Here is a 13,182-nt window from a genome sequence, read left to right as displayed (position 1 = left end):
CAGTAAATTTGACGTTTCCGTATTATTGCGGTGTCCTGCCGTTTCACCCCTCAGATTATGCTACCAACACTGTATTTGAATGGCTCTGAGGTTGGGGATTAGGTGGGTTTGTGCGATTTTACAGCTTTACACAACTCCACAATAAACTACACTGGTAGCTAAATCTGATGGGTATCAGTGTGTTATCAGCAAATTACACTTGGCCTACCTACTTTGTGAATGGGTGGTAGTGCAACCTGGCAAGGTGGGACAAATCAATTTATTATTTGAGCAAAATTATTATTATTTTACATTTATTTAGTTTATGATTTGAGCAATAACACAAATAGTCCAGTGGTTAACACATGAATTCCTTTAATCCATTTCCCCCGGGTCCTTCAGGTGGAGTAAACCTCTCGATGATCAGACATTAACTCATGACTAATGCTGAGAAATGCTGCTGGGCAAATGATGTCATCAATGGGCAACCAGGTGTGGCACAGGGCAACTAACCAGGCCAATGGGACACAAACACAATATCTGTTGGCCTTTCTCAATAATAAAGACACAACACTCTCCAATATTGGCCAGCAACACTAGCATTATCAGCAGAACCTGTCACGGTGACAATGACTGGACAGAATTACGATCATTACATCACGTCAGTGTCCAGGTGTGTATAACGTTGTGTGTTTCACTTCCATCAGTGCAGTCAATGTTCATGCTTCCTGCATTTATTAAAAACAGCGCTGGAAATGATTTACTGTGGTAATAATGTTCTGCCACTGGCGTCAACAGAGCTTCAGCTGAACAACACACACCTTTAATGCAGACGCAGAGATGACAAACACACACTGATCTCCATATTATTCTCTCACACACACACACACACACACACACACACACACACACACACACACACACACACACACACACACACACACACACACACACACACACACACACACACACACACACACACACACACACACACACGATGCATATTCTCCTAAAGTTTCTTCCTCATCTTGCCCTTCTTGACTGCTCCGCGGCCGAAGCCGGACTTCATGACCTCTCGGAGGCGCTGTTTTCCCTTGTTTCTGAGCTTCTTCATGCCTCCGCTCTGCAGGAACTGCTGCTTGGCTTTCCTCTTGCGCTGCTTCAGGATCTGCTGCCGGTTCTTCAGCTCCGAGCGAACGCCTGAACCGCCCTGATGCTGCGCTGGCGTAGCCTGGGAACCTGCTGCAGAGCGACCCCGACCACGACCCCGACGACCTGAACACACACGTTTGTTTTTGTGAATTGTGGGGACATCACAAACACAAAACAAAAATGCATGCACGTACGCAGACACACACACACACACACACACACACACACACACACGCACACAAGAAAAACACACACACACACATACAAAAGCGTGCACACACACAAAATACAGTCTGAGAGACAAAATTCACAAAATACACTCATAGATACACACAAACAGAAAATACACACACAAAATACACTCACAGACACACACACAAAATACACACACAAAATACACTCACTGACACACACAAACAGAAAATACACACACAAAATACACTCACAGAGACACAAACAGAAAATACACACACAAAATACACTCACAGACACACACACACAAAATACACACACAAAATACACTCACAGACACACACACACAAAATACACACACAAAATACACTCACAGACACACACACACAAAATACACACACAAAATACACTCACTGACACACACAAACAGAAAATACACACACAAAATACACTCAGATACAGGAATGACACAAATGCACACAAACAGACATACAAATACACACACAAACAAAGATACACAAGACACAGAGACACACAAAACACACAAAGTAACTCACACACGCATACAGACACAAATAAACAAACACAGATACAAAACACACACACACACAAACACACACACACAGTCAGAGAGTAGAGCCGGTATAAACACTGATGTACCTGCAGAGCCCCGCCCCCTCTGAGCTCCTCCCCCTTCTCCATCAGAGTCTGAAGCTCCGCCCTCCACCTTATACTTCTTCTTCCACTCTTCATAACTGTAGCTCCGTCAAGACAACACACCAGCACAGGTGGACAATAGTGTGTCTGTGTTGTGTGTGACAGTAGTGCGAGGTGTGATGTGTTTATTAGTGTGTGTGTGTTGTGTGATGTATTATAATAGTGTGTGTGTGGTGTATTGTGTGATGTGTTATATTAATAATAATGATAATATAATGATGTGTGTGTGTGTGTGTGTGTGTGTGTGTGTGTGTGTGTGTGTGTGTGTGTGAAGGATACAAGCTCTTCTTCTTCTTGTGTCCTCTGATCAGTTGTCCGCTCTCCGTCCTGATCTTCTTGTGTTTGTCCTCTTTGCCGGTGTCACGGACGAAGCGCTTCTTCTTGCGGTCCCTGTGGTGAACACACACGTGCGGTCAGAAATAGACACACACAGATAATCACACACAGACACACACACAGACACACACACACTCACCACTTCATCAGGCTCTTGTGCTGGTTTAATGTGTTGCTCTCATCTCCAATCAGATCCAGAACTGCAGAGGAGGCCTGCTGCTCAAACGAGCCCGCACCAGAGTCCAGACTGAGCCTACACACACACACACACACACACACACACACACACACACAGTTATTAAACATCATTAACAACACACGACATACACACTTAAGTATTGACACACTGAGCATTACCACACCCACACACACACACACACCATTAACAACAAACAGAGTATTAACACACAACTCACACACTAAGCTCACACACACACACACACCATTAACACACACTATACACATTGAGTATTAACACACACACAGCTCATTAACACACACTGAGCATTACTAGACACACACACACACACACCATTAACAACACACACTGAACATTAACAACACACTATTCACACACTGCGTCTATACACACACACACACACACACACACACACACACACAAACAAACACACCATTAACAATACACACACTGAGCCTACTGCCCCAATATAGTGATGCAGACTCTATACTGTCTGACACACACACACACACACACACACACACACAGTACCCGCGCTCTGAGTTGAAGTCTTTGGGTCTGTATGGGATGTAGAACTCCTGGTCTCGGCCCGCCGCTCTGCTCTTCTTGCTCTTGTGTGTGTGCGGCTCCGCATCCGGCCTCCGTCTCTTACCTCCAACCACCTCAGAGAACACCGTCTACACACACACACACACTGGGCTCAGAGAACAAGTTGTGTGTCTGTACATATATACGTGTGTGTGTGTGTGTGTGTGTGTGTGTGTGTGTGTGTACGTCTGTAAGTGTGTGCGAATGCGGTGGCTCACCGACAGCTCCTCCTGCTCCTCCTCGTCTTCCTCCTGTGTCTCTCTGTGCACTGGTGGCTCCGCCCTCAGTCCCGCCCCTGGCTCCGCCCTCAGCTCTGCTCTTGCTCTGCTGAACTTCTCCACCCGCTGGCGGTCCCGGGAGCGTTTGGCGCGCATCACCTCGCTAGCGCTCGTCTTATTGCTGGAGTTGATCTCAAAAATAGTCTGAGACACACACACACACACACACACACACACACACACACACACACAAACCTCAACTGGAGAAAACACTACATTATGCTCTGAAAACAATGTGCGTGTGTGTGCATGTGTGCGTGTGTGTGTGTGTGTGTGTGTGTGTGTGTGTGTGTGCGAGTGTGAGTGTGTGTAGACGTACAGATTTGGCCTTGTAGCCCTTGATGGTGTCGACCATCAGCAGTCGATCCAGTTCCATCTTCTCCAGCCCACAGCCTACACGCGCACGCACACACACACACACACACACACACACACACACACACACACAGCAGAGAGATTAACATGTGAACACACTTATACACACTCAAGCACTGTCACAAAAACATACACACTCTCACTACACACAAACACATCCGACAGAGAGTGACACAAACACACACACACACACACACACACACTCAAGCATTGTCACACACTTAAAAACAAGACACATACATGCTCACTCTACACACACAGGCTCACACGCACAAGCGCACACACCCACAAACACTCAAGCATTGTGACACACCCACAAACATACACTAACATGCTCACACTTAAACACACACACATGCACTCTTTTATACACACACACACACACTGACCCAGCAGCGGGTGTACCGCCATGTCTGTGAGCTGTGTGTTGCGGCTGCGCTTGATGGACTCTGCAGACGGGACGGGTCTGGACTTCAGGTACTGCTTGTAGGCGTTTTCTGACACGCGTCTGAGATTCTGCAGGTCCAGAGAGTTCTGATGCGCCGTGATCAGCTGACACTCCTCATCATCCAGAACACTCTGAGGAACACGGCCGAACACACCGTCCGCTTCTACACACACACACACAACAGGACAGTAAAGTTATCATGAGCACAGGGCAAACACAGTGCATGCGTGTGTGTGTGTCTGTGTGTGTGTGTGTGTGTGTGTAGGCTCAGTCTGGACTCTGCTGCAGGCTCGTTTGAGCAGCACCAGAAGCACTTCTGTGTGTATACGTGTGTGTTTGATTGTGTGTGTATGTATGTGTGTTTGTGTGTATATAAGTGTGTTTTTGTTTTATATATGTTTTGTTTGTGTATATATGCGTGTGTGTGTGTGTGTGTGCAGTACCTTGTGTGTGTTCGGGGTGTGCGAGCTGCATGGGTCGACCCAGAAACAGGTGCAGGTCATACAGGTAAGGCACCTCATCAGGACACACCAGACTGTATGCTGTTCCCCCTCGACCAGCGCGAGCCACACGACCTAAGGCACAGAGGTTAAAGGTCAGATGTCAGCGGATAGAGGACAGGAGTCAAAAAATAGAGGGCAGAGGTCAAAGGCCAGAAGATACCAATCTGAAGATAGAGGTCAAAAACCAAGTTCAAAGGCCAGAAGGTAAAGGACAGAGGTCAAAGGTCAGAAGATATAGCTCAGATGTCAGAGAATTCAGTATAGGTGATAGCATTTAGAGATCAAAGGATAGAGGGATGAGGTCAAATGTCAGAGGACAGAGGACAAAGGGTCAGAAGATAGCAATCTGAGGATAGAGGTCAAATTTCAGAGGAACTAGGTCAAAGGACAACCACCAAGTTCAAAGACCAGAAGATAAAGGGCAGAGGTCAAAGGACTAATGCCAAAATATGAATTTCAGAGAGCAAAGGTCAGGATAAAGGGCAAGGTATAGAGGTCAAAGTTCAGTAGATATAGCTCAGATGTCAGAGAATAGAGCATAAAGGATAGAGTTCAGAGATCAAAGGTCAGAGGATAGCAATCTGAGGATAGAGGTGAAGTGTCAGAGGTCAAATTTCAGAGGATAGAGGTCAGAAGACAAACACCAAGTTCAAAGACCAGAAGGTAAAGGGCAGAGGTCAAATATAAAGTTCAAAGGGCAAAAGATTGAAGTCAGAGGTCAAAGGTCAGAAAAGAGGGCAGAGTGTAGAGGTCAAAGGTCAGAAGATATAGCTCAGATGTCAGAGAATAGAGTATAAAGGATAGCGTTCAGAGATCAAAGGACCAAGGGATGAGGTCAAAGGTCAGAGAACAAATACCAAGTTCAAAGACCAGATGTCAAAGGTCTAATGTCAGGTCAAAGGATTGAAGTCAGATGTCAGAGGTCAAAGGTCAGATGGTATTGTTTAGATGTCAAGGAATAGTGTATAAAAGAGAGTTCAGAGATCAAAGAACAGGGATGAGGACAAAGATCAGAGAACAAAAGATAAAGGGCAGAGGTCAAAGGTTAGAAGAGAGGTCAAATGTCAGAGTATAAAAAAGTTCAAAGGTCATATGTCAAAAACAGGGGTCAGAGATTAGTGGTCAAAGGTCAGAGACAAACGACTTGAGTTCAGATGTCAGAAAATAGAGGTCCAAGTATAGAGGTCAGAGGTAAAAGGTCAGATGCACCCAAACACTGAGGTCTCACCGACTCTGTGCAGGAAGAGCTTGGGTTTGCAGGGGAAGTTGTAGTTGATGACGTTGTCCAGCAGGGGGATGTCGATACCGCGCGCCGCCACATCCGTCACCAGCAGCAGCATCACCTTACGATGAACAAAGCGACCGATGCTGATCTTACGAGCCGTCTGATCCAGAGCACTGTAGATGCAGGAGCAGTCCACACCCTCCGCTGACAGCATCTGCGCGCACACACACACACACACACACACACACACACACACACTGATTAATTTGTTGATGGATCCTAATTAAGAAGATTACAGTGGGGTTTCTTCAGGGATCTTCTGATTTGCAGATATGCAGTCGGCAGAGTGTGTTTATCACGACAAGTGAACTTAAGGGTGCAGTACTGCAATCAGACTACAGGAGCGCTATAGAGCAGCTTGGCCACACACACACACACACACACACACACACACACACACACACACACACACACACACACACTCAGGTCAGGTTAATGGTCATGTGGGGATAAAGGAAAAACTGCACCAGGCACATCAGAAACACCTCCTGAGCCTATTATAGGCAAAACATTGTGTGGACCGGGGATTTGACCTACACTATTGTTATAGTTCCACACTTTGTGAGTGTGCCAACATGCTGAGGTCCCCACCTCATACTATTAACACACACACACACACACTCACTCACCTCCTTCAGATACTCCACATGATGTTTAGTGGCCACGAACACCACCGTCTGCTCCTGCGGCTTCACCACGTTCCTCAGCAGGTGCAGCAGAAGAGCCGGCTTATCATCCAGACGCAGAGAGAAGAACGACAGCTGCAGAACACACACACACACACACACACACACACACACACACACACACACATTTATATTGTTTTATAATGTCTGAGTGATATTAATATTAGTGTGAACAGAAGAGCAGTGAACTGGACTCTACCTTCAGCTGTTCACTCAGTTTAGTGTCCACATCCAGACGAATGAGGACCGGCTCCGTCAGACCTGTTGCACACACAGACACACACACTTACATTTCCTGCATGAGACTAAAAGCACCAGCAGGAGTCCGGGTCTTAAAGTGTGATTCACCGAGTCATGTACTCAGTCAAAACAGTTGATTCAATCATAAATGAAGCAGTAACCACTTTAATTGAATCACTGAATCAAATGATTTGGTCAAAACAGTTGATTCAAATATAACTTTAGTGACTGTCTTCATGAATGGATCATTGAATCACTGACTCAAATGATTCATTCAAAACAGTGGATATATTTCATTACTTGTGAATGAATCACTGACTCAAATGATTCATTCCATAATTTATGAATGGATCACTGAATCATTAACTCAAATGATTCATTCAGGAAAAAAAACATTTGTTCATGAAGGGGAAACACACAGAGTTTTGAACTCATTCTCTGAACTATTTTCACTGAATCATCAGCAATAAACAGCCAATACTGTGGCAGAACTGAGACCCGTTCACTGACAGCTTCTTGTTTGTTGAACTGCAGATTAAAATCCACATCAGATCTGCAGATATTCAGGAAACTGCACTCCTGAGTGTGTGAGATTGCTGTATTATATCATGTCTTATGACTTTAAGAACACACAACCTCACGTTTTATATTAAATTCTATGCTATTATTGAGTGTGTACCGGCTCTGGCGAACTCCACGATGAGTTTGGGAAGCGTAGCGGAGAACAGCAGCGTCTGCCGGGCGTCTGGAAGACGTCTGATGATCTCCTGAAGCTGCTCCGCAAAGCCCATCTCAAACAGTCTGAGGAGGAGAGACGTTATTAAAGACACGGGAATATCTGACCGCAGCATCGGTGACATACACAGTTCACACACACATACACACACACACACACACATCTCACCTGTCGGCCTCGTCGAACACCACATACTCCACCGACTGCAGCTTCAGGTTCATCTCCTGGATGACGTGCATCAGACGACCTGGAGTACCGATGATGCTGAGAACACAACAACACACAGATTCACACCTGGACTAACACACACACACACACACACGTGATGCAGAACTCACATGTCTGGGTTCTCGTGAAGAGCAGCGAACTGATCATCCATGCTGAAGAACAGAGAAAACAAACAGAGTCACGGCTGATGCAGAGTTTAACACACACACACACACACACACACACACACACACACACACGAGGCCAGACTGCATAATCAAACCTTCACTCACCTGTCTCCACCGAGAATGAGCGCTGTTCTCAGACCAGTGAATTTCCCCAGCTGAAATCACACAACACTGGATGAATGAGTGAATGAATGAATGAATGAATGAATGAATGAATGAATGAATGTGAGAGTGAATAAACAAGTGGATAGATGAATAAATAAGATGGACAGTTAATAGAGTGTATGAATGAATGAACAAGGAAATAAATGTACAAGTAAATGACTGAATGAATAAGCAATCAAGCAAGCCAATGAACGAATTAATAAAAGTGTGAATGAGCAAGTGAACAAACAAGTGATCAAAAGAGTGAGCGCGTGAGTGAATAAATGTGTAAAAGCGTGACTAAATGGATGAGTAAACATGTGAGTGAATGAATGAGTTGGTAAATGAATGAATGAATTAGTAAATGAATGAATGAGTGAGTAAATGAATTAATGAGTGAACTATTAAATAATGAACTAGCAAATGAATAAATGAGTGAACTAGTAAACAAATGAATAATGGATGAGTAAACATGTGAGTGAATGAATGAGTGAATTACTAAATAAATGTATGAACTAGTGAATTAGTAAATGAATAAATAAGTGAACTAGTAAAAAATGAATTGATGAATGAGTAAACACATGACTGATGAATGAGTGAATTAGTAAATGAATGAACTAGTGAATGAATAAATGAATGAAAGTAAACATGAGTGAAGAGTGAACTAGTAAATAAATGAATGACTGATTAAATATGGGTAAAGGACTGCATAAACTAGAAAATGAATTAACAAATTAGTGAATGCGTGAATAAATGAATGAGAGAACTAGTAAATGAATGAATGAGTAAACATGATGAAAGAACGAGTTAACTAGTAAAATGAAAAAATGAATGAACGCATGAGTGAGTGAACGAATGAGTGAACTAGTAAATGAATGAATAAACATGTAAGTGAATAAATGACTAAACTAGTAGATGAATGCATGAATGAATTGAACACGTAAAATGAGAGTATGAATGAGTTAGTAAATACGTGAGTAAATAAATGACTAAACTAGTAAATGAATAAATGAGTAAACACAAGCGAATGAATGAATGAACTAGCAGATGAATAAATTAATAAACACGTGAGTGAGTGAGTGAACTAGTAAATGAATGAACAAATGAGTGATTGTATGATGGAATGAACAAGTGAATGAATGAATGAGTAAATGAATGAGTAAATGAATGAGTAAACTTGTTAATGAATGAATAAACATAATTGAATGAATGAATGAATAAGCAAACATGAGTGAATGAATGAATGAGTGAACTAGTAAATGAATGAAAACATGAGTTAATGAATGAATGAGTGAATAAATAAGTGAACTAGTAAATGAATGAGTGAGTAAACATGAATGAATGAATAAATGAATGAATAAGTGAACAAATAATTGACTGAAAGAATCAAATAATGAGTAAGTGACTAAACAAGTGAGCAAACGAGTAAAAAATGAATGAGTGAACAATTGAGTGAGTGAATGAATGAGTGAAGAGGTGAATGAGCCTCTGACCTCTTTGGTGAACTTCATGGTCTGCAGGGCGAGCTCTCGGGTGGGTGTGAGGATCAGTGCCCGAGCCCCCGTCTGTGCCTGCGGAGCCTTCAGCTTCTCAAACAGGGGAACGAGGAACGCTGCAGTCTTACCGCTGCCGGTGCGGGCCATCGCCACCACATCCTTACCGTCCAGAATCACCGGGATCGTCTGCAAGAGACACACAAATATACTCTTAACAACTCCAGCATGGACTGATTACTTCTGCTACTGGATTAAAGATCATATTGATGATCCAGAGTTTCAGGAGCAACTGAGCTCTGCTGTAACCGTGTCCATCATCAGCTCATGCAGCACTTTACCTTCCTCTGGATGGGTGTGGGCACTTTATAGCCCTTCTTCATGATGCCTTTATACACCGGATAGCTGAGACCTGAAGAGAAGAACACACTCATATAAGACATACGGACAAAATAAAAAGTCTGTCGCTTCATATTATGCATATTCATAACATTCATGTTGCAACATCGCTTACAGTAATACTGTTCATGACTAATATGAGTGCAGACATGCGACTATACTGGGATACACATCATCATCAGGATATGGCATGACTTATATTGTGAAATCTATAACCATATCACACTTTTGCATGCTTAAGTGTGTTATTTGAAAAGCAGACAGCATGTGCGCAAACACACACACACACACACACACACACACACACACACACACGCAGGGAGCAGCTTTAGACTCTGCATTGCCAGATTTCCTGCTCACCCATAGACTGAAAGCCTCCAGATTTCTTCTTCTTCTTGTTCTGAGCTCTGACCAGCTCTCTGGTGTCCAGCTCCACGTCAGACACGCACTCAGATGAGGCCGGAAACCGAGGAAGCCTCCTGACCGTCTGCAAAAGCAAACACACACACACACACTGATCTTACAGCACACTCACAATACTGCTGCTAATGACAGTGTTCAAGACACAAGCAAACTAGCAGGAATTCAGATGACGATTACCTCCAGGCCAAACTGATTCAAACTGAATACGACAGACAAAACAACAACATGTGCTGAAGATATAGGGGAAAACAATCAGCGTCTTTCTTTTGTTCATTAGTTAATTAATATTGTGATTTAATAAGCATTTTTTGAAAGCTCTTTAAGTTCTGTATTATTTAAAAAGGACAAGCAATAATAAACCATTGTGGTATGACCAAAACAATAAGTATGTATAATATGTATATTTATAATGGTAAAAGTAGGAGAAAACTACAATATTAGACATTTGTTTATATTACAATAGTTATTGTGTTACCATAGCAACTGTGGAACCACCAACAGCAGATTAACTATTGTAGTTGTTGTGTTACCATAGCAACTGTAGAATCACCACAACAGATCAATTATTGTAGTTGTTGTGTTACCATAGCAACTGTAGAATCACCACAGGACATTATTGTACTGGATGTGCTACCATAGCAACTGTAGAATTGCCAAAACAGATCAATTACTGTAGTTGTTGTTACCATAGCAACTGTAGAATCACTACAGCAGATTATTGTAGTTGTTGTGTTACCATAGCAACTGTAGAATCACTACAGCAGATTATTGTAGTTGTTGTGTTACCATAGCAACTGTAGAATCACCACAACAAATCAATTACTGTAATAGTTGTGTTACCATAGCAACTGCTGAATCACCACATATTTTAGGGGAAATAATCAGCATTTTCGTTTTGTTTTATAGTAATATTGTGATTTAATATGCAGTTTCTGAAAGCTTTATACGCTCTGCATTCCTCAAAAAGGTATAATTGTAGTACAACCAAAACAATATTTCGATAGATTAAGCTTAAATGCTCTTTTCTGTAGGTCATATAGGAGGTTACAATGTAATCAGGTGATGATATGACATATTTAATAACTACAGTCACAGCTGTATCAGATGAGCGATTTGTTGTAAATTCAGTCTTGTAAATATGTAATAGTAGCTGTTATAACACAAATAAGCTTGATGCAAACATTAATAAAGTCAGCAACAAGTCTCAAAAGCAGCATTTGGGTGGTTATACACTACTGTCTCATATCTCAGTGTCTGTTTTCTTAAACTGATCAGGGAAACATGACAGCTCATATGTTCTCAGCTTGTCTAATGTTGGAGGAGAAATCATGTTAAAGCTCTACAAATGTCCACTTTTATCGGTGGATGAGGAATCTTGTGTTAATATTTGAGTCTCCACAGCTGAATCAGTTGACGACTTAAAGAAAACACACACATAATCGGTGACTCTCCGACAGAAAGCGTGTGAAACTCACGGTATTTTCGTCATCTTTGACTCCTGCGGCCACCTCAAACTCTTCATCGTCGGACTGGAGCTCGTGATCGCGGTTTGCGCCGCTTTTCTTCCTCCTCATCAGCTTTTTCTTTCTCTGGGCCATTTCTGAAGCTCTAAAGGATGGTAGATAATCGAGGAAATTAAAGAAATGTGCGATGAAAACACCGCAGACGCTAGTGAGACACGTGTGCGCGCGTCTCGGCGCGTAGAGATGACGCCAGAGCGCGCCGCTGCTGCAGTTCAGAGGTGGACCGCGCGGTGGCGCATGAAACACGATTATTAAAGCACGAATATTTCATTAATATCATTCATAAAGTTCGCTTTTGCATTGCTGAACATAGGAACACACATGTAGCAGTGCAATAAGTACACTATCAACGAGTGACACTCACAAAAAAGAATATAATAATTTCATAAAGTTAGGAATTATGATCTATTGTGACGTACGTCATCATGACGATAAACCTTCATTAAATAATTATAAAAAAACATTTTCTTATATTTAAGCTCATTTGGCGAAAATATCATTCTATTATTTTTAATTATCTAATATATTTCGTTCTCTTTTACAAAAACCCAATATTTGTAAATGCTCTTACATGATATATTCCTCTTTTGCTGATTTGATTTTAATGGCTTCTGTTCTCTTTCGTCATCATCCCAAATGAAAAATACTACAGTAATGTGTAGTAAATACTAGTGTTTTTGAACCATACTAAAGGAAAGTTTATTATAATCACCATGGCAAATCAATTACTATAGTGGTTGTGTTACCATAGCAACTGTAGAATCACCACAACAGATTAATTACTATAGTGGCTGTTACCATAGCAACAACAGAATCACCACAACAGATCAATTACTTTGGTAGTTGTGCTACCATAGCAACTGTAGAATCACCACAACAGATCAATTACTATAGTTGTGTTACCATAGCAACTGTAGAATCACCACAACAGATCAATTACTATAGTTGTGTTACCATAGCAACTGTAGAATTTTAATGAAGTTTGGCTCAAACACACTGTAGTAATAACCACATTGTTTTGTTTGATGTGGGTTTCTATTGTATTTTTTAAAACAACAAAAAGGAAAAAATAACAACACATTTATTCTCCT

General features: G+C 42.1%; 1 protein-coding gene across 2 annotated transcripts; it reads right to left on the bottom strand.

Annotated features, from left to right (window-relative positions):
• Positions 1-337: 337 nt before the first annotated feature.
• Positions 338-12,276, bottom strand: ddx54 (DEAD (Asp-Glu-Ala-Asp) box polypeptide 54). 2 transcript variants are annotated; one of them, NM_173268.1, is given in 21 exon segments: positions 797-852; positions 884-1,254; positions 1,984-2,078; positions 2,320-2,430; positions 2,516-2,629; positions 3,107-3,252; positions 3,382-3,585; positions 3,761-3,834; positions 4,206-4,427; positions 4,708-4,839; positions 5,996-6,206; positions 6,682-6,813; positions 6,938-6,999; positions 7,658-7,779; positions 7,883-7,978; positions 8,053-8,094; positions 8,215-8,264; positions 9,747-9,935; positions 10,088-10,158; positions 10,506-10,632; positions 12,044-12,267. In NM_173268.1, coding segments are annotated over 20 exon segments (2,589 nt in total). In that variant the 5' UTR covers positions 12,167-12,267; the 3' UTR covers positions 797-852; positions 884-988.
• Between the last annotated feature and the right edge of the window lie 906 nt (positions 12,277-13,182).

The sequence above is a fragment of the Danio rerio genome, chromosome 5, assembly GCF_049306965.1.
Source record: "Danio rerio strain Tuebingen ecotype United States chromosome 5, GRCz12tu, whole genome shotgun sequence".
Lineage (NCBI taxonomy): Eukaryota > Metazoa > Chordata > Actinopteri > Cypriniformes > Danionidae > Danio > Danio rerio.
Note: the sequence above shows the minus strand (reverse complement) of the source record. Positions and strands in the feature narration are given on the sequence as shown.

Excerpts from the sequence above, each read along its gene's own strand:
- ddx54 (XM_073949755.1), bottom strand. The coding sequence starts at position 12,166 with ATGGCCCAGAGAAAGAAAAAGCTGATGAGGAGGAAGAAAAGCGGCGCA. Across the intron at positions 3,586-3,760 it reads AGGGCTACAAGGCCAAATCT|ACTATTTTTGAGATCAACTC; the intron begins GTACGTCTACAC and ends TGTGTGTCTCAG. Across the intron at positions 3,253-3,381 it reads AGGAGCAGGAGGAGCTGTCG|ACGGTGTTCTCTGAGGTGGT; the intron begins GTGAGCCACCGC and ends GTGTGTGTGTAG.